This window comes from Miniopterus schreibersii (genome assembly GCF_964146895.1).
Source record: "Miniopterus schreibersii genome assembly, chromosome: 17".
Taxonomy (NCBI): domain Eukaryota; kingdom Metazoa; phylum Chordata; class Mammalia; order Chiroptera; family Miniopteridae; genus Miniopterus; species Miniopterus schreibersii.
Window position 1 is genome coordinate 6,510,456 of NC_138117.1, and position 18,799 is coordinate 6,529,254.

The following is an 18,799-nucleotide window of genomic DNA, read 5'->3' on the forward strand; positions in this document are numbered from 1 at the left end:
ATGCAATTTCAAATTAACAATGCAAGAGAAGAACCCTACAGTAATGCTCTTCAACTCTTTGTACAAAAGTAACATGGTTCCTCTTTGTCTGCTTGGTAAATTGTATAAATTAAACACCTGATAAACGCACATGAACAGAATGGTAGTAACCATTTAATAACGAACTAAACAGCTCTTCAGAAAAACTTAGAACTCTGGAGATTAGCTCCTTTTTTATGGGAAGAGGGTATTTTCTTAGCCAGGTGCTCAACAGTACAATGAAGTCAAGTGAGTAATACATTATTGATTATATGTACAAACTTAAAATATAATTAAGTGTGGCTCAGTTGGTTGGGCATTGTCCTGTGCACCATAAGGTTGCCAGTTCAATTCTCATTAGGGGGGCATGCAGGAGGCAGCCGACAGATGTTTTCCCCTCACACTGGTGTTTCTCTCTTCAAAAAAAAAAAAAGTGGTAGGGACAAAAAACCTTCTTGTAAAAAACCAATTACCTGTAAATATAGAATTTTTCCAAGTTAAAAAAGAAAAGGCCTGGAAAAATTAGCAGGGCTGCTGACCTAGTCCTATTACTCTTTTTCAAAAGAAGCCCCTTTGCTCATTTACTCAAGTATTTAAGTATCTACTATATGTTAGAGGTGTGAGCTATGCAAAGATCACCATCGTAGTTTTACCCATGAAAAGACAATGGTTGGAAGCAAATCTTATTTAGAATTCTGAGCTTTTTGTATGGTAAAGAAATTAAACTTTCATTTATCTGAACTTTCAAAGTGCAAATCTCAGTTACACTTGGAGAGAACAGTGATATTCTGAAGTAGAGCAACACAGGTAGTTACCAGTATGAAACCCCAACAATCATTATCAACAAGCTGTTCAGAGATCTTGTTATTCTTATCCACTGATCCTATGAAACACCTTTTCCCCCCTTAGCAAGGAAAAGGGGAGCAAAATTAAAACTGCTACAGGCTTTTCCTAGGAAAGTCCTCACAGACAGGGGTTTTTATACTTTCAGTGTGGAAAACATGCAAATACCTACCTGGAACAGCAAATAAGTTTGTTAGTAGAGAGTAAATGTTACTATGCCCCTTTTAATCCTTAAACTGACTTTTGTCTTAAGGGAAACAACTTGTACCAAACCTTTGAAACCAAAGTAAAAATGATTTGATCAGATGTAACTGGGGGAAAAGCACTAGAATGAACAAAATTCAGTAACATGTACATAGGTACTCATTATTAGTAAGAAGAGTAAGGGGGGGATGACACTTTTTTTATTATGGAAAATAATGATTATTTTAAAATAAGCACTGTCATTTAGCCTGGATAAATCATGAAATTCCTTTCTCATCTTAGAAATGACAGCTATCAATGTAAAGATTTCAAGTAAAAGCAAAAAAAAAGGCACCCAAGGCAGTTATCACATGAGAAGACTTTATAAGCCCATGTTAATTAAGACAAAAAATATTATTGTTCTTTAAAAAGACAACCTGAAGAAAATACCATCTGAGAAAAGTACTGGTAACTTAGCAATCAGAGGCTAGTATAAAAGAATCGTAATACCATCACGACCTGAACATTGTCATTCCTCCATGAACAAGAGCCAAATAATCAATAATGCACCTGGGCTTCCATACCAAGTCCCAGATTCAGTAACCTGTCGGAGTAATTGCCATACGACATCTCTCTACATACCAGAGCCCTACCATACTGAGAGCCAATGTGCAAGCATTTAGCAAAACCACTTTAAATATTATTCCAGAAACTCCTGTTCATTAGATAAAGTATGGACATATATAGGATGTTATATGCTAAATGGTTGGATCTTCTATCAATTTATCCTCAGATTTAAACTTTTCTGAATCAGAACGTCATTGTTTGTAAAAAAACCAAAATTAATCAAAATGTACTGTTCAATTCTTTGAAGCTTTTTATTTTTATTATTTTTTAATCCTCACCCAAGGATATTCTCTCCATTGCTTTTCAGAGAATGGAAGCAGGGAAAGAAACATCGATGTGAGAGACACACATCGATTGGCTGCCTCCTGCACCTGCCTGGAGCCGGGGATTGATTGAGCCTGCAACCAAGGTATGTGCCCCTGACCAAAATCGAACCCAAGACCCTTGAGTCTGCAGGCCAATGCTGTAACTGCTGAGCAAAACCAGCTCGGGCTCTTTAAGCCTATTTAGAGAATCAGTACTTCAACACAGAAGATGCTGAGAACCTAAAATACTTCAACTGCACCTGGAAAATCAAGCTGGAGTTATTCATATACCTTTACTGTGGTGGTGAGTTCAAAGTCGGCCCCTAACACTTAAATTCAGGATGAAGCAAGAGCTACTGAAGCCAGTGTTTTCTATACAGCCCACTCATCATTCTGACGTTATGGAGCTGATACCGAGAAGGGTAGGTACTATGTCTACAGTGAGTCTCCGATTACATCTCTTTTACATAAAAACAAGATATGTAGCCCTGGCTGGGTGGCTCACTTGGTTGGAGCACTCATCCCACACAGCAAAAGTTTTCGGGTTTAATTCCTGCTCAGGGAACATACCTAGGTTGAGGGTTTAATCCCAGGTGGGGGCGGGTCCAGGAGGCAACCAACTGATGTTTCTCTCTCATATGCCCCCCCAATCAATTAAATAAAACAATTTCTTGGGTGAGAATTAAAAATACAAATACCAAGATATGTAAAGTTACTATATCCACATATGTACATTTTTAAAAATTAGCTCTAGAAATACCACAAATACTCCAACTATAACTGAAATGATAATGTTACTAATCTTTTCAATTAATGCAAAAACCACTACTACAGTCTATTTTAGTCTCTTGGGAGTGGCTGAAATTATTGCATTTATTTTATACAAACTTAACTGTTTTGACATCTTTTAGTGTGACACCATGCAGACTTGGACCACTAAATTTTTAAAAAGAAAAACCAATGAAAAAAATTGAAAGCATCATAACTGATATTCATTACAGAAACCTTAGAGTACAGTGAGACTAGAATGAATGTTTGATTCTCACCAGTACATCATTGCAGATATCTCTTAGCTCAGTCTCAATTTTTTCTCTGTATTCTCGAGCCATCTGCTGTTTTTTCTCGGCACCTTCTGTCTTTTGCTCAATACTTGAGACGACCCTCCAAGATGACCTACGGGCTCCTACAACATTTTTATAAGCAACTGAGAGAAGATTCCTCTCCTCATTGGATAATTCAGCTCCTTGCTCAGTTACAGACTTCATGCAGGCTGCCATGTCATCATATCGCTCAGCCTGCTCGGCCAGCTTGGCCTTCTGCACCAGCTCATTTTTATCCATGACTGGATGTTCTGCAGAAAAAAGAGAAGCATTTAGATATTTTTTCCATAAAAAAAACAAGACAGACTCAAAATTATACCTTTTGTAAAAAAAAATAAAATAAAATTGTATTTGACACCTCAAATTTAACTGCCTATGGAAGATTAATTTCCTTTGGAAGATTCTTCACATGAGGAATTTAATGCAGCCTCACACACACACAAAATGATCAGAATAGGGGGGGAAAAAAAAAAAGGCATACTCAGAGGGCAAATTTAAAGCCATTAACATCAGTTTAGCAAAATTAAAATTACATCACCTTAACTTTGTTCAGAAGATCCCAATTTCACATAAGGTCAAAGCACAGAGGCCACCTTAAAAACCAATCCTTATCTTTCACGGCCAAAATTTCAACTCGTTTCCAATCTCACTAAATAATAAAAAATTAAGCAGCTTTCCTTTAGTGAAAACACTGCCCCTGAAGAACAATACGTTTCTATCATATTTCCAGAACCACGATTCCTGTCAGTTTAATGTGTAATTCATGTCTATACTTTCATAATACCTACTCTTTTCAGTAGTTTAATTTTAAATTTTAGTTCGTACTACCCCCACCCCAAATCGACTGCTGCAACATTTGCCAGTTGATCAAAGAATGAGTTTTCTGGAAAAAATGACCAAATTGCTTGTTTTAAGATATTTTGAATACAATCAGTAACTGACCCTAAGGCCTCATTTAGCTGTACCTTGTTATATGCACACATGCTTAAAAAATATACACCGATGAGTCCTGAAACTTCAACTCTGACTCTCTGTGAGCCCTGGAATTTACATATTTAGCACTTCCAGTGTGACTAGTGCTTCCTATGTCATTGTTCTAGTTTAAATGTAAGATTACTTCATTCCTATCCAGTAGTCAAAATTGAATATATTATCACTTAAGCTGTCCTTACCATGACTCCTCATCTAATTCTTTCCCTCAATTTTAAGCTCCCTAAACTTTTCAATTTGTCCTAGTTATACTTTTCCTTAAAGATATCCTTTTGAAATGTACTAAAACAACACTGAAAGATACTAAAACACACAGCAATCCCACAGAAGAAACGATTTTAAATAAAAATGCACGGTCTTAAGTGCAATATTAAAAGGTGAACAGAAGAGCCTCTGTCACTCACTAGGGGAATTGACTCCCCAATACCATGTTCTTTATCTTCCCCCCTCCCCCAACACTTAAAAAAATTGGAACAGGTCCCCAGTATTCAAACAAGTAATCAGCTAGCTTGGATGCAAGGTGTAGTGTTTCAATGGGAAAACTTATTTTAAATTTGTAGTCGCATAACCCCCACCCCCGTTTCTTGAAATTACTGATTTTCCCCCTAGGAACTAAAAAACGCTCAGACTAATGCTGTTTCTAACGAAAAATTATCTAAAACCAGTATAAAGGTTTCTCTCCCCACCCCTCGGTTACAAGGGGAAGTGGACTGGGTTCCTCAGAGTAACTAGCGCTCCAAGGCCTCGCCTCTACATTTCTGAGGACTCGCCGCACCCATTTAACCCTTAACCGGCTTAAAACGCCGGGTTGGGTGAACCGACAACCGGTGGGCCGTGACTCTAACGCGCAAACCCTAGGGTCCGCGCTCTCGGCAACCTCCCCCTCCTTGGCTCCGCCCAAGCTAGTGCCTCCGCACGAGTCCCCGACTCTCCCTTTGTCATGGCGGATCTGTGTCAAGGAGCCCAACCTACTGCCGAGTGTTACTTTCCCCCCACCAGAGCAGGGGGAGGAGCGGCGCGCCCCCGCCCGCGCCGGGTACCGGGGAGCCGCCGCCCGCGCCGGGGGCAGAGGCCAGCGAGGCCAACACCGCCCGCAGACACACCCCACTCTCCCACCGGCGTCCCCTCCGCCACCCGACACCGCCGGTGCTCCCGTAGTCTGCACGGGCCCGACAGCTGCAGCAGGTGGGGGAGGGGACAGGAGCCACACCCAGGCGAGCCGGGCCACCACCGGCTGTAACGCTCAGCCTTCCCCGCCCCGCACAGCGGGGTACAAGCCCGAAGACAGCGCAGGGACCCTCCGGTTCAGCCCACCCGGTAGGCGAGCGACACGCGCCGGCCCACCGTCCTACCCATCTCCTCCTCTACCCCTACCTGGGCCCGGAGCCCCCATTCACCAGGAGAAAAGGCAGCCCCATCCCCCACCCCGGAATATTCGAGCGCCCCCCCCCCGCGGAACCCGGGAAATTCGGTGCTCGGCGTCAGGCGAGCCCCACCCGGAGCCCGCTCACCCCCGCGCCCGGCGCGGCCTCGCCCTGTCTACCTGGCGGGCGCCTCCGGGCGGGCGCCTCCGGGCGGCCTCAGCGCGGACCCGGTCCCCAGGCCCGGCCCTCCCGCCGCGCCGCCGCCCGGGTGGGGGAGGGCTGGGTGCCGCCGCAGCGCGGGGCGTGGAGGCTGCGCCGAGCGGCGGGCGGGGGGCAGGGGGAAGGGAGGCCGCGGGGAGGGGGCGGCCTCACCTGCGCCACTGCGATCCGCTGCGCCTCCCGGGGGGGGGGGAGCGGGCGGAGGGGGGAAGGGGCTGCGGGGGCACAGGGGCGACGCTGGGAATGGGTCTCGGCCAGTGGTGCCGCGGCCACCGGGAGCAGGCGGCCGGGCAGGTCCCCGGGGATCTCGCGGGTGGGCGCCCTTCCCATCCCCGGGAGGAGAACGAGGAACGGGCGCTAATCGGCACCGAGGAGCCGATCCGGAAGCAAGTAGCCCGAGGCGGCCGCCAGCCGCCCGCCCGAGTCCAGCGGAAGGAAAGCCGCCGCCCGTCTCCGCCAGAGGAGACTCCGCCTCAGCCCGGAGCCGCTACCGCCGGGCGAGCCGGGCTGAAGGGATGTGGAGCGGGGACGGTCCGCGCGCTTTCAAAAGACTAGCCTGGGGCTCGAAGGAGTGGGGCGAGGGGACGGCGGCCGCGTCCCTTACCTGTGTCCCGAGTGGGTGGCGGCGGACCGACGGGGACGCAGGAGTCTCTGGGCAGCGGCGACAGCGGCGGCGAGGCTGAGACTCTGTCCCTCGATCTCTCTGCTCACAGGCTACAGCCGCTCCGCAGACACGGGGTTTCCTCCAATCACCAGCCCCGGCAGCAGGGGCACCACACGCACGATGACGTCAAACGCTGCTATGGCAACCGTTGATTGGTGCCCACAGTTCTGGGGGCCCAGAGCAACCGCCGCTCCCCGCGCTAGAGGGCGAGCAGAGGAGCGCGCGTCGTCTCCGGCTCACACCCCTGCGCCTCGCCCTGCCCGGCTTCCAGCTTCTCTAGTCCCCAGCGCGCCTCGGCAGGAAGCCCTCCCCCCCGTTCCCCACCGCTGCCCAAATCGTCTTCCCCTCGAGCCCCAGGAGCCTCCGGCGGCTCACTCGCCGTCTAAAGCAGCGAGAAGAAAATTTCTCCCCACCCCCACGCTAGCTTCCCGTGCGGGCCTGCGCCTGCGCCAGTCACTCCCTCTAGAAGGGGCTCTGGTTCAGCAACATCCGGGACCTTTCACATTCCCCCCCACCCCCTCCCCGCGGCCCGCCCGCCCCGCCCTCGGTGCTTAGCGGTGGTAACTGACCCCGAGGCCGTGGGGGGCTGGATTACCAGGGGCTCTGCGGCGTGGGCATTATGATCGGGACCTGGGGAGGGGAGCAGGGTGCGGTCAGACAGTGGGGGGGTGGCGATGTGGCGCGCCGCCCCGGCCCGCCGCTCCCCGCCCCCTCCCCGCGGCGGGCGGGCCCGACCTGGGCGCGCGGCCCCTCCCTTCCTCCCTTCCGCCGCCGCGCGTTACCTGCCGGCTCCCGGAACGCGGTCTTAGACCTTTTAAGGCTCGGAATAGGGAGCGTGGCGTCCGGCCCGAGTGTGGACTGAGTGACGCGAGGGTTTTCCAATCGGGAGCTCGGGGTCTGCGCGCAGTGACAGCTGCGGGGGGGGGAGGGGGACAATGGGTGGGCGCGAAGTGGGGGTGCGATGGGTCGGGACAGCGGGGCTGGCGGGAGGTGAGCTCGAGGAGACACCCCCGCCTTCAGAAAGCCCACAGCTCCCGAGCGGGAAAGGCCGCTTGCTTAGATGGAGAGCTGGGGGTGATGATCACGGAGGCCTTACGTACTGCTTTCTCGCAGGTTAGGTTTTTACTACCCGAATAAAACTTTCCCTCGAAGACCGCGTGCTGCCGTGATTTAAAACACACAGGTCATACCTGTTTTCCTGTGGGAACGAGGCTTGAGGCTCGCGGAGGTTGCCAGGGCCCCGCCGACCCGGCCGTCGGGGTGGGGGCGGGGCGGCCTCCGGCCGCGGGCGCGCGGGACGCGGACCCAGGAAGAGGGAAGCGGCCGGAAGTTGCAGGTGCGGCGCCGACCCGCCGACCTAACCGGCCCCGCCCAGGCCGCTCGGGGAAGTTCAGGAGCCGCGCCCGCGGGGCGGAAGGGCCCTGCCGCGCTCGCTCTCAGCCTGCCGGAGCTAAGAACGGGTTAGTGCGCGGATGCCCTGCAAAGGCGGCTGCAGCAGGCCCCGAGAGTTTCTGGGCCGCAGTGGGAGGACGCGGCGCCCCCCTGCTGCCCTCGGGTCAGTTCCATCTGGGCCTCGCGGAGTTTTCTGACACCTTCGTCGAGCGCCTGCCAGGGGCCCGCTTTGGGCCTCGGGCTCCGCAGAGGACGCGAGATGACCCCTCAGTCTTCTAGCACCTGGTCTGTTGCGTTTGGTGCCACGAGACTGTTGTACAAATGCCGTTCTGCGTGAAGTTCCAGCTGGCATTTAGGTGGTAAAGTCTAAACCAGGAAGAACGTTTCCAGGGCCCGGTTCAAGTTCAGTGTTTTTTATTTTCCCCCCTAAGTTTCCACAGCGCGTTCATAGTAGACCGAGTGGATGAACGAATCGATCAGGGTTTAATTTCTGAGACGGTAAAATCACCTTTCTTTGACTCCCAAGTAATTTCTTTTAGAGAGTGAGTCACTTACAATGACTAATATTTCAAAGACTGTCTTTTTTTAAAAGTCGTCTCCAGTTTTGTGCTAGGCACCAATAATTTGACAGAAGATGCTAAGTTAAATCTTTCTTAGAACAGAAATTGACGTTTCTTTAATACCAAATGTGTGAACGGATAGGATAGATGCCTTTTGTTTTGGAGGAAGTGAAGGGATTTTTCACCATAAGTTGTGGATTTACCTTAGGGAACAGCTAAATTAGGTTTGTTGTTGGGTTTTTTTCCCTCTACATGCTTTCAATAGCAAGGCATTTTTTAGTGAAACAATAGGAGCTATTAGGTTTTACTTTCTCAAATCAACGTATTGGTGAAATAAAGGTGTAATGAATGAAGTTGCCAAGTAGCAAAAATAGAGACTGTCATGAGAGCCCCAAGTGGTAAGTATTTTGAGGAAGTGGAATAATATATGACAAGGATAATGGCAAAGCCAACAATAAATAGAACCTATGAACTTGAACTTTGGGAACATTTATATTTTTAATCCTCTCCTGTGAATCTGTTTTTTTCATTGATTCTAGAGAAAGAGGAAAGGAGAGGGGGAGAGAGAGAAACATCTTTGTGAGAGAGAAACATCAATCAGTTGCTTCCTGTATGTGCCCGAATGGGGGATCTCCCAGACTGGGGATCGAACCCATAACTTGGGTGTGTGTCCTGAGCAGGAATGGAACCCGAAACCCTTGGGTGCACGGGATGACGCTCTAACCATCACACCAGCCAGGTCAACTTTGGGAAAATTACAGATGTCCGCTAGTAGCCTGCCCTGTTTTATTTTCTCCACTGCTCATCTGTGGTGCCGTAGACAAGTTGCTTAACTTGTGCCTTGGTTTCCACAGAAATAAAATATTGGTAATTAAAACACAGCTCATTAAATGATGTTGAATGAAGTTATATAAACACGCATATTACTTTATTATATGTCTATATATAATATGTAGATATATATGTAATGCTTAGCACCATTCTTTGCACAAAGGAACTTAGCTATTATTCATTTGTAAGTGGATTTATTGGATATCTACCTTTCAAACGGTTGTGAAGATAAAATGAAACTATACTTAAAATGTATTTTCAAAGTGTGAGGTAAAAAGATGTTCACTCTGGAAATGCAAATTTTAGTCTATTAGCACTAATGAGACATAAATGATGAGACATTGTGTGTCATTCCATTTCTGTACCAGGGACTGCAGTGATCAGATCTGTGCTACACATTAAAAATGGGAATGGGGAGCATCTGTAATACTGTTAACAATTAAAAAGGGGGGGAGAGTTTAGGTGAATTAGCATAAATCCATCATTCCAACGGGAAAAACATCTCAAAGGATGGACTCTACTGATGATGTGGCAGTTACATGATCTTTTAAATTTAATCACGATTCAGTCAGGTTATAATCTCACTCAAACATCATGATTTAATTGAAATACTGCATAGTACATATGGCGAGCTTTGGAGTCAGAATGGGGTAGAAAGCTTGCACTGTTGTTCAGAGCTATGTGACCTTACTAAATTGGACATACTATACTAACACCCAGTTCCATCAGATTATTGCAAGGATAAGCAAGAAAGTAAGGAGGGGGCTACATATAGTGCTCTGCATCGTGATGATCTGTCATTGGAATAACTTGGAGTTTGTGGCAGAGGCAGACCAGTTATTCACTAAACCCGTTTTCCTCTATCAGAGCCACAGCTGGACCCTATTGCCCAGTCTCCCCTGCAGTTAGGTGGGGTCGTGTGACTGAGCGCTAACTCCTGGAATATAATCAAAGTGATGTCCTCCGCTTGTGGCCCTGGTCCATAAAAATCTCTCTGTACCTCTATGTGGCCCCTGAATGGAGCTCTATCTGCCAGCTGAATGGAGAGAATTCCAAGGCTTTAGGGAAGGGTAGGACCATAAAATTAAATGAGCCCAGGCTTTTGAAAGTCTATGAAAGCTGGTCCCAATCATTTTAGACTTGATTGAGGGATAACTTCCATTTTTAAGCCACTGAGATTTAAGGTTTATCTGTTATGACACAGCACTGTGATGTCTGTAGATGTCATTGTCAAGTCCAACACATGGTGAAGTTTTTTTAAAGAAGAAAATGGGACAGAAAAAAAAAAAAGTAAAGGGAATCTGATCTTGTGATAAAAGGCAGTTTAAGTATTCTTAGCTAATCTGTTGACTTCTAGAAAGTAATTTTTTCCTCAATTCTAAAATTTAGGTTTTTAAAATTTACTATTTCCTTGATTCTATCTTCATTCCTTTGTCTACTACTTTAGCTTATTTTTTAAAATTTTTGTTTTGTTTTGTTTTCAGTCCATACCTTTAAACTATTCCCACTCCCCAGATCTAGCCTATGTCCTGTGATACTTTGGTCGCAGACTGGGTGTCTGTACACTAATTGGAAAGAAAGAAAATGTAAACCAATAAGAGAGCCAAACTGACTGCACTCTCATTTTATACATTCATCAAGCACTTAATGAGGGCCAACTGGTCAGATTATGCTGCTTGTTGGGATAAAAATGCAAAGATCATGGTCCCGCCCTGAAGGAGCCCACAGTCTAGGGACAGAGAAAGCCACCAAATGCAATTACAGTGCAGCACAGTGAAGTAAGAGCTAATAAAGGTTGAGCAAATTGTGTTTTTGGAAATATGAGCTGTGAGCACTTAACTGTCCATGGAGAGGTGGGGAGGATTCCCTGAAAAAACTCAAATTACTGATATGATTGTCGAGTCCATTTTGCTTTCTTGCCTCCAGTGGCATTTCTAATTCCACAGTGATATTTTTTACTTTCTTTACATTCTTAAACTTATGGGTCACTGTTAGATAGATACTATATCTGTCCACAGGCTTTTTTTTTTAGGATACAAACAGACATTTTCTAAAGTTTCCTTTTCCTATAGTAAAGCATCTTCAAGTATATGCTCTTGCTTGGAGTCTTCAGATAGTGTTTCCTTGACCAATACAATTTTTGGTAGACCTTATGTTGTGGTAGTGATCATTTTCCAAATACACGTCAACTAGGGAAACTCCTTCCAATCTGAGGTGGCCAACTCACATGATAGGTCTAAAGTTTTAGGAGAGTGCAAGTACATGCTCCCTTGCCTAAATTCTGGAATCCAGCAGATGTTTACATTTATCACCTGTTGAACTGCTGCCATGACAAGCTCTTCCCCTGACCCGTTGTCCAGTGGTCTGCCATGAAGAGAATGAATGTTGTTGAGAATCAGGGGCTCTCTGTGGTTCTTTACTCAGCTGCGATGAGTGCAAATCTGCAGTCATGGACACGCAGGTTGTCAGCACGCTTCCACACGCTGCCTTATCTGCAGCTCCTTACCCCAGGGCTCTAGCCACCGCATTTTGTAACCAGCCACCCTGCCTCCCTGGCCCTCTGTACGCCTGTTGGGCCTTGTCCTGGGATCTGTAGATTTTGGTTGAGTAACACTTTGATGGCTAAACTTCTTCCTACCAGAGGACAAAGTATTCATGATAAAGTTTCTTGGTTTAGCCTCTGCTGCACTGTAGTCAGTGGAAATTCCTCTTGCGAATGAGTCTTATTTTTAAAAAACTCATGATATTATAATGGGAAGATGAAAAAGCTTGCAACAAGAATCTTAGTTTGGCGCTATTTTAATATCTTAACCCTTAAGGACCAGTAAAAATAAAAAATAAAAATATATAAATATAAACATACATATATGTAGAATTTATCTTTTAGAGCAGTTTTAGGTTCACAGCAAAATTGAGGGGAGATACAGATATTTTTATATACCCCCTACTCCCACTCATACATAGCTTCTCTATTTTTAACATCTACCACCAGAGTGATATATATGTTAAAATTGATTTGTTAAAATTGACTGGTATATTTTATTAAAATATGTTCACAAATCCATTATCATCCAAAGTTTACATTAGGGTTCACTCTTGGTGGTGTACATTCTATGGGTTTGAACAAATATGTAATGACAGAGATCCACCATTATAGCATCATACAGAGTAGTTTCACTGCTGTAAAAGTGCTCTGCTCCACTATGTGTCTCTGCAACCACTGATCTTTTTACTGTCTCCATAATTTTGCCTTTTCCAAAAAGTCACATAATCATTTAGTATGTCTCCTTTTCACATTGGTTTCTTTACTTAGTAATGTGTGTTGAAGGTTCCTCCATGTTTTTCATGGTTTTCCTCCATGGCTTTCCATTTCTTTTTTTAAATTTTATTTATTTTTAAAATATATCTTTATTGATTTCAGAGAGGAAGGGAGAGGGAGAGAGAGAGAGAGAAACATCAATGACGAGAGAGTCTTCATTGATTGGCTGCTTCCTGCACCCCCCCCCCTACTGGGGATGGAGCCCGCAACCTGGGCATGTGCCCTGACCAGGAATCGAACCACAGTCTCCTGGATCCTAGGTCAGTGCTCAACCGCTGAGCCACGCCTGGCTGGGCTCCATTTCTTTTCATTGATGAGTTATATTTCATTGTCTGAATATATCACAGTTTATCCATTTACCTACTGAAGGACATTTTGGTTGCTTCCAGGTTTGGGCAATGATTAAAGCTGCCGTAAACATCTGTGTGAAAGTTTTTGTGTGGATATAAGTTTTCAACTCCTTTGGGTAAACACCAAGGAGCATGATTGCTGGACTTTATGTTAAGAATATGTTTAGTTTTGTAAGAAACTGCCAAACTGTCTTCCACAGTGACTGTATCATTTTGCTCTAAAACTTCCTATTGCCTCACATCCTGAACCAGCATTTGGTGTCAGGGTTCTGGATTTGGGCCATTAGAATAGATGTAAAGTGGCATCTCTTTGTTGTTTGAATTTGCATTTCCTTGATGACAATGATGTGAAACATCCTTTTGTGTGCTTATTTGCCATCTGTGTATCTTCTCTGGTGAAGTGTCTGTTAAGGTCTTTGGCCCACTTTTTAATCTGGGTGGTTGTTTTCCCATTGTTGAGTTATAAGAGTTCTTTGTATATTTTTGGATAACAGTCCTTTATCAGAATTTTCTTTTGTAAATATTTTCTCCCAGTCTGCAGCCTGTCTCCTCATCCTCTTGATCAATTATATTTTTAGTGTATTGTATTTTTACATTTTGTAAGCAAAGGTAAAGACTTTAATTTGGTGTTAAGCATTAGAATAGCTTTTAGAAGTGTGAAAATTAATAAACAGAAACCTAATGCAATTGATTTGGGAGGCTCAAAGAGAGTCAAGCATGTGCCACTCAACACATACTACTGACCCCAACAGGAAGAGATGTACCTTGCGTCTCCCACAGGAAGGGATGTTACTTTACTGTATCAGCAGGAGGAAGATTCCTGCTTGCCCAGCACCAGCTCAGCCCATGGGAGATTGCTGTATTTCAAACTTTCAGTTTCCTCCAATGGACTCTTCGTTTACAAGAGCCCCTCCCAAGTTCATAAAAGAGCATTTCCCTCCTTTGTGTCTCCTGACTTGCTGATGATTTGTCATTAGACCACATGTCCCAAATTGCAATTCTTTGTTGTTCCTGAATAAACTCATCTTGCTAGAAAAATATCTAGCTGTCTATTTGTTGAAGGTCAAGAGAAGTTAATGTTGAGATTAGTGACACAGAATTGAAGATGCTGGTTTATAATACCAGAAATTTTGTCTGAATTCAGGAATGATTTCATAGGAGAAATATTCTTATATACAAAGAAAAATGAGAAAAGGTGCAGGTACTACCATGTCTGCTCGGTCAGTGGAGCTTGCCACCATGTGATGATGGCTTGAGGCAGGTAAAGGCAGCTGGGAGCTCATAGTTTCAAAAGTACATCATTTACAATTCAAAAGTGGTCAGGGGCAGTCATGGAGTGGAAAGGTCAGGTGAAGAATTTGTCCCTTTCTGGCCTGTGTTTCAGTTTTGAGTATCCATGAATAAACAAAAGGAACATTTGGAAATCATTAAGGATTTAAGATACAATAAGAATGCATATATATCAGAATACATTAAAAAAAATTTCCCCCCTCTAGCAAAACAAGCATCTGGAAAAGGAATCAAGGGCAATGTGAATTTCTGGCAGTTTTCCTGGGACCTGATATAAAATTTTTCCTGGACCTACGAGCAGAATTTCTGTATTCTAGTTTCCCTGGTCCTTCCTTGGGGGCAATTGCTCTCAACTTGAAATTATTTTTAAGGAAGAGTTCACACACTTTCTTAGCCATGAAACCCTCAGAAATCCCTGAAATATTTCAATATTTCAGCAACTTGATAGGAAATTTAAACCAAACTCATTCCATAGGACGTGCGATGGTTATTCTGGGTAAGTCAGATGTGTGTTTTTTGACATGATTAACTTTCATACAGTTAATGCTTCACTTCTTTGTTAAACATTGATTTTTACAGTCACTGGGCTCCAAGCTTGAACAATTAAAAAATGAATAAATAACAACTGTAGGAACATTTTCAATTGGTAAGTGGCCAATAGAAGTAAAGGACACATGTGTTGAACTGTTTCTCTAAACCACCATTTGTCAAAAGATCTTTCTAAGCAATTTACAAGATGAGGTCACTTTCCTTTTGTGACTTCCTATCACAGCAGTGCAGCTACCAATAGCTTATGCACGCAAGCAGCATAAATAAGTTAAAATATATCAGCTAGGCAGCATCCGCAGATAGGAGAGTGTAGGGATTAGAAAGGGTACGAAGGTCAAGCTGTAGAAAGAACAATTAACCCTGAGCTGCTGACCAAAAAGGCTTGATTGTTTTATTAGAGTACGCTGCGAGTCAGAGGTCAGTGGGGGTTGTACTTGACCTCGAGTGAAGGGGATACTAAATGTAGGGAAAGCACCTGACGTCTGCTGAAACATGTCCAGGGGCTTTCTAGAAGGGCAAATAAATACTGTCAGGCCCCGGGGGACTCAGGAATGTCAGTGAAACGTTCAACATCACCATATATTGTTCTCATTGTCTTTAGGAAAACAGAACACCATCAGTGGATCTGGGTTCTGGAAAGACCACATTTACTCTTGCATTCATTCATTTTGTTTTAAAAATTGTTGACACTATTACAGATGTCCCCCATTTTCTCCCCTTTGCCTGCCCCCCCCATTCATTCTCAAACAGATGTCTATTGAATAGCTGTTTATATACCAGATGTAACAGGTGCTGAGAGGGGAAAGATGGAAACAAAAAGACACTTCTGGACCATGATAAAGCCATATTTTTGTGGGAAAAACAAATATATTAGCCACGTCTTTGTAGGCAATTGGTAAAGACAGGATGATGGAAAAATAATGAATAAATAAATGGATTTTTTAAAAGAAGAGAATAGCATTTTGGAGATTACTAATACTGCTACATATGAATAACATGAATAAATGAAATTCCCTGGTTAACACATTCTCAGTATTTATTTAAACTTAGAACTATTATTTTATTAAGAAAAACTGAGTAAATTTTCTTTGTATTCCTATCTCTGCATAGGACCCTGAAACAGGTGTGGTTAGGGGTGAAATGAGTTAGGGAGTAAAAGGAGAAGAGAAACAAGACCTGGATAATCCAATTATGTATAAATACTGAAAATCAATAAGACAGTCATTTTTAAATATTTTACTTGATTCAGGAGACAGACTCAAGACAAATCTTTAAAAGGCTATTAAAATTCAAATATCGCCTTCAAGTGTATTTCTGAAAAATATCCAAAGAAACAAAGGATTATACTTAACAAAACCTAATATTTTTAAAAGCCAAAATTTATTTCCTTCTTGTTTAGATCATTTTTACAGAACTGAAAAAATATGCACGTATACTTAAAAAACCTAAAGATCAATAAAAAAGGATATTTATTGCTACTAATAACAAGGGATTTTTGTTTTCCTTAATGATGTGTCTTTATCTTAATAAGTGAGCACTTAGCACCTTTTCTTGAAAAAAGAAAGTATTTGTGCTTACCGAATGATGAATGAGTGTTGGATGTTTTAGATTTTTTTTTTTTTTTGCATGAAAAAGAACATACAAAGAAACAAGAAAAAAATCACTACCCAGAGATTCCCTCGGTTTGTATCTTGCTGTTTCGTCTACTGGATGTTTTAGATTTTGATAGAAAAGTCATTTATTGCTCAGACTTTTCAAGAAGACAGAGGCTTGAGAACCTTTGAAGAAGAAAATATAAATGTGGCCTGTGGAAGAGTCTGCAAGTTTCCTCCAATATACCTTCTTTCTTCTTAGAAATATTAATAGGATTTCTGATGTTCAGCTGGGTACAATGGTACCTGGAATAAAGACCACGTTTCTCCCTGCCCACCCAGCTAGGTGGGCCTTGTAAATAAGTGATGGCCAAAACATGGAAGGACATGTTTCATGTATGAGTTCTGGGAAGAGTCCAAAAAGAGAAAGGATGCCCACTGTTTTGTCCCTTCCCCTTCCTGTTGGCCAGAATGTGGATGCAGCGAGGGCTTGGAGAGCCAACCTTGACCAAGGTGGCGAGCCAAGAAAAGTGGAGCAGCAAAGCAGAAGGAGCCTGCTGGTCTCACAACTGTTTCTTGGACCGATCTACTATAAGAGTAACTTCTGTTCTGTTAGATGGGCCACGCACAGAAACTCAGGTACAGAAACTTGGGTATGGAGACTCGCCAGGGCAGGAAGCTCTGGATGCCTACAAGGGGCAAAACTGGGAAAACAAGGACCTTGTCCCCAGGGTAACCTGTCCTCCCCCAGCATATCTATAGTCATGCAGTTCAAACCCCTGAGGTTTCCTCCCTAAAGATAACATCTAGGCCTCAATTGTATTTCAGCTCCAGGACCAGAAAAGCAGAAAAACCAGACAAGTGGCCCCTTGGCTGCCTCAGGACCAGATACATCGACTAATGACCCCCTGCCCTGGCACTGACCAATCAGTGGAGACCTGAATGACAGGGAATTGGCCAGAGGAATACCAAGTGGTAGAGCGTTCCAGGCCGAGGGATCAACAGGTACCAACTATTATTAATAGTAACTGGTGGAACTTTGATTTGTACATGAGGGCTGAGAATACAGAGTAACCAAAAGAAAAAATGTTTTGCTTTATAAGTTACCCCTTACCCACTTAAGACAGAAAGTAGGGTAGAATAGTGATGTCGTTATAGAATAAGAGAATCAGTCCTCTGACTCCGTCTTGCTCAAGCCTGCCCAGTTTCCATAACATGGATTAGCAACTTCTGCTTGGTCCTGAACACAGATGTGCTAATCACTCAAGGAATCTAACCTGTAGCCTCCGAATTACCGAAACCACCTCCATGTTTGAAACTACCTCCCCAAAGAGATAAGAATGGTATGTACAGAAATAATGACTGCTTATCAGAAGGTTTATAGGAATTTCATGACTGGGACCACAGCAACTGGAGTTTGTTGACCTGAAGCAAAGAAATTTCACTATCCCTTTCCTACCCTTGATGGTGTCCAGATGACTGCGGTCATCTATCACCTCCTGACTTCAATCACTTCCCATTTTCCTCTCCCCTGACATTAAAAAAAAAAGCCTGAATTCTGTGCTTTCTCAAGATGGTTCTTTAGTACACTAGTCTGCCATCTTCTCTGCTCGCTGGCCTTTCGAATAAAATTGCTTTTCTTGTCCAACTCCTTGTTACTCAACTTATTGGATGTCATGTGGCAAGCAGTTCAAGCTTTCACTCGATAACAGTGTGAGTATAAAATGAGACACTCACTTTGAAAACTTGTTCAGCAGTATCTACTAAAAGCTGAAATGTGTGATGGAGACAGGAATTTCACTCCTGATACCCAAAGAAGTGAGTGCATAAGTCCACCCAAAGACATGTAGATGAATGTTCAAAGCATCTTTATTCATAGTCGTCCCAAACTGGAAACAACCCAAATGCCAACAGCTGAGAAAAGATAAATTGTGATGTATTCACACACTGGAATACTACATAGTGATAAAAGAAGAACAGACTATCGTTATATGCACCAATTTGCATGAATCTCACTGACATAATGTTGAATGAAAGAAGACAGACAAAAACAAGTATGTACTATGTGATTCCATTTATATGATGTCCAAGGGTAGGCAAAACTAACTGATAGTGACAGAAGTCAGGACAATGAATGGTTTTCTGGTGGGAGAGATGGAGTGTTTTGACTTGGGAGGTGCAAAAGGAGACTTTTTGGAGAATTGAAAATGTTCTGTACCTTGATCTGGTTGATTATGGCTGTGTCCACCTATAAAAATCCCCAAACCCAAGTAGCAAGGCACATACATAATTCTTATTAAAATCAGCAACAACCAGGCTCATTTTAATATGTGATAACAGCAAAGACTCAAACCAAGCAGGCCAAAGAACCTAGTTCGAGTCCTCAGGTTTATCATATGGGTACCAAGTTTCATCTGGCGCTCAAGTTAACCAAGCAGGGAAGCTAAGGACCCAGAAGCCAAGTCTGGCCGTGGGACCCCATTTTTTTCCAGAGGTCGATCTCCACAGTTACAAAGCCACTCAACTCCCAGGAAGTCCAACCAGACCCAGGGGATCCCACCGGCTTTCCCTCTTCCTAGGCCCTTCCGCCTTTCTCTTTCTCC

At 44.1% G+C, this 18,799-nt stretch overlaps 1 protein-coding gene across 6 annotated transcripts in view; it reads right to left on the reverse strand.

The window, feature by feature from the left end:
* The window catches only part of YWHAZ (tyrosine 3-monooxygenase/tryptophan 5-monooxygenase activation protein zeta), a 28,318-nt gene extending 16,402 nt beyond the window's left edge, over positions 1–11,916 (reverse strand). The window contains exons 1-5 of one of the 6 annotated variants that reach the window (XM_081116240.1): positions 7,504–7,629; positions 7,096–7,226; positions 6,883–6,943; positions 6,254–6,512; positions 3,023–3,327 (exon numbers count right to left, since the gene is read on the reverse strand). In XM_081116240.1, coding sequence (XP_080972366.1) covers positions 3,023–3,316 — 294 coding nt within the window. In that variant the 5' untranslated portion in view covers positions 3,317–3,327; positions 6,254–6,512; positions 6,883–6,943; positions 7,096–7,226; positions 7,504–7,629. Of the gene's footprint in view, positions 1–3,022; positions 3,328–6,253; positions 6,784–6,882; positions 6,944–7,095; positions 7,227–7,503 lie in introns of those variants that run through there. The other 5 variants (XM_081116242.1, XM_081116241.1, XM_081116243.1 and 2 more) reach the window with 5 other exon arrangements.
* Between the last annotated feature and the right edge of the window lie 6,883 nt (positions 11,917–18,799).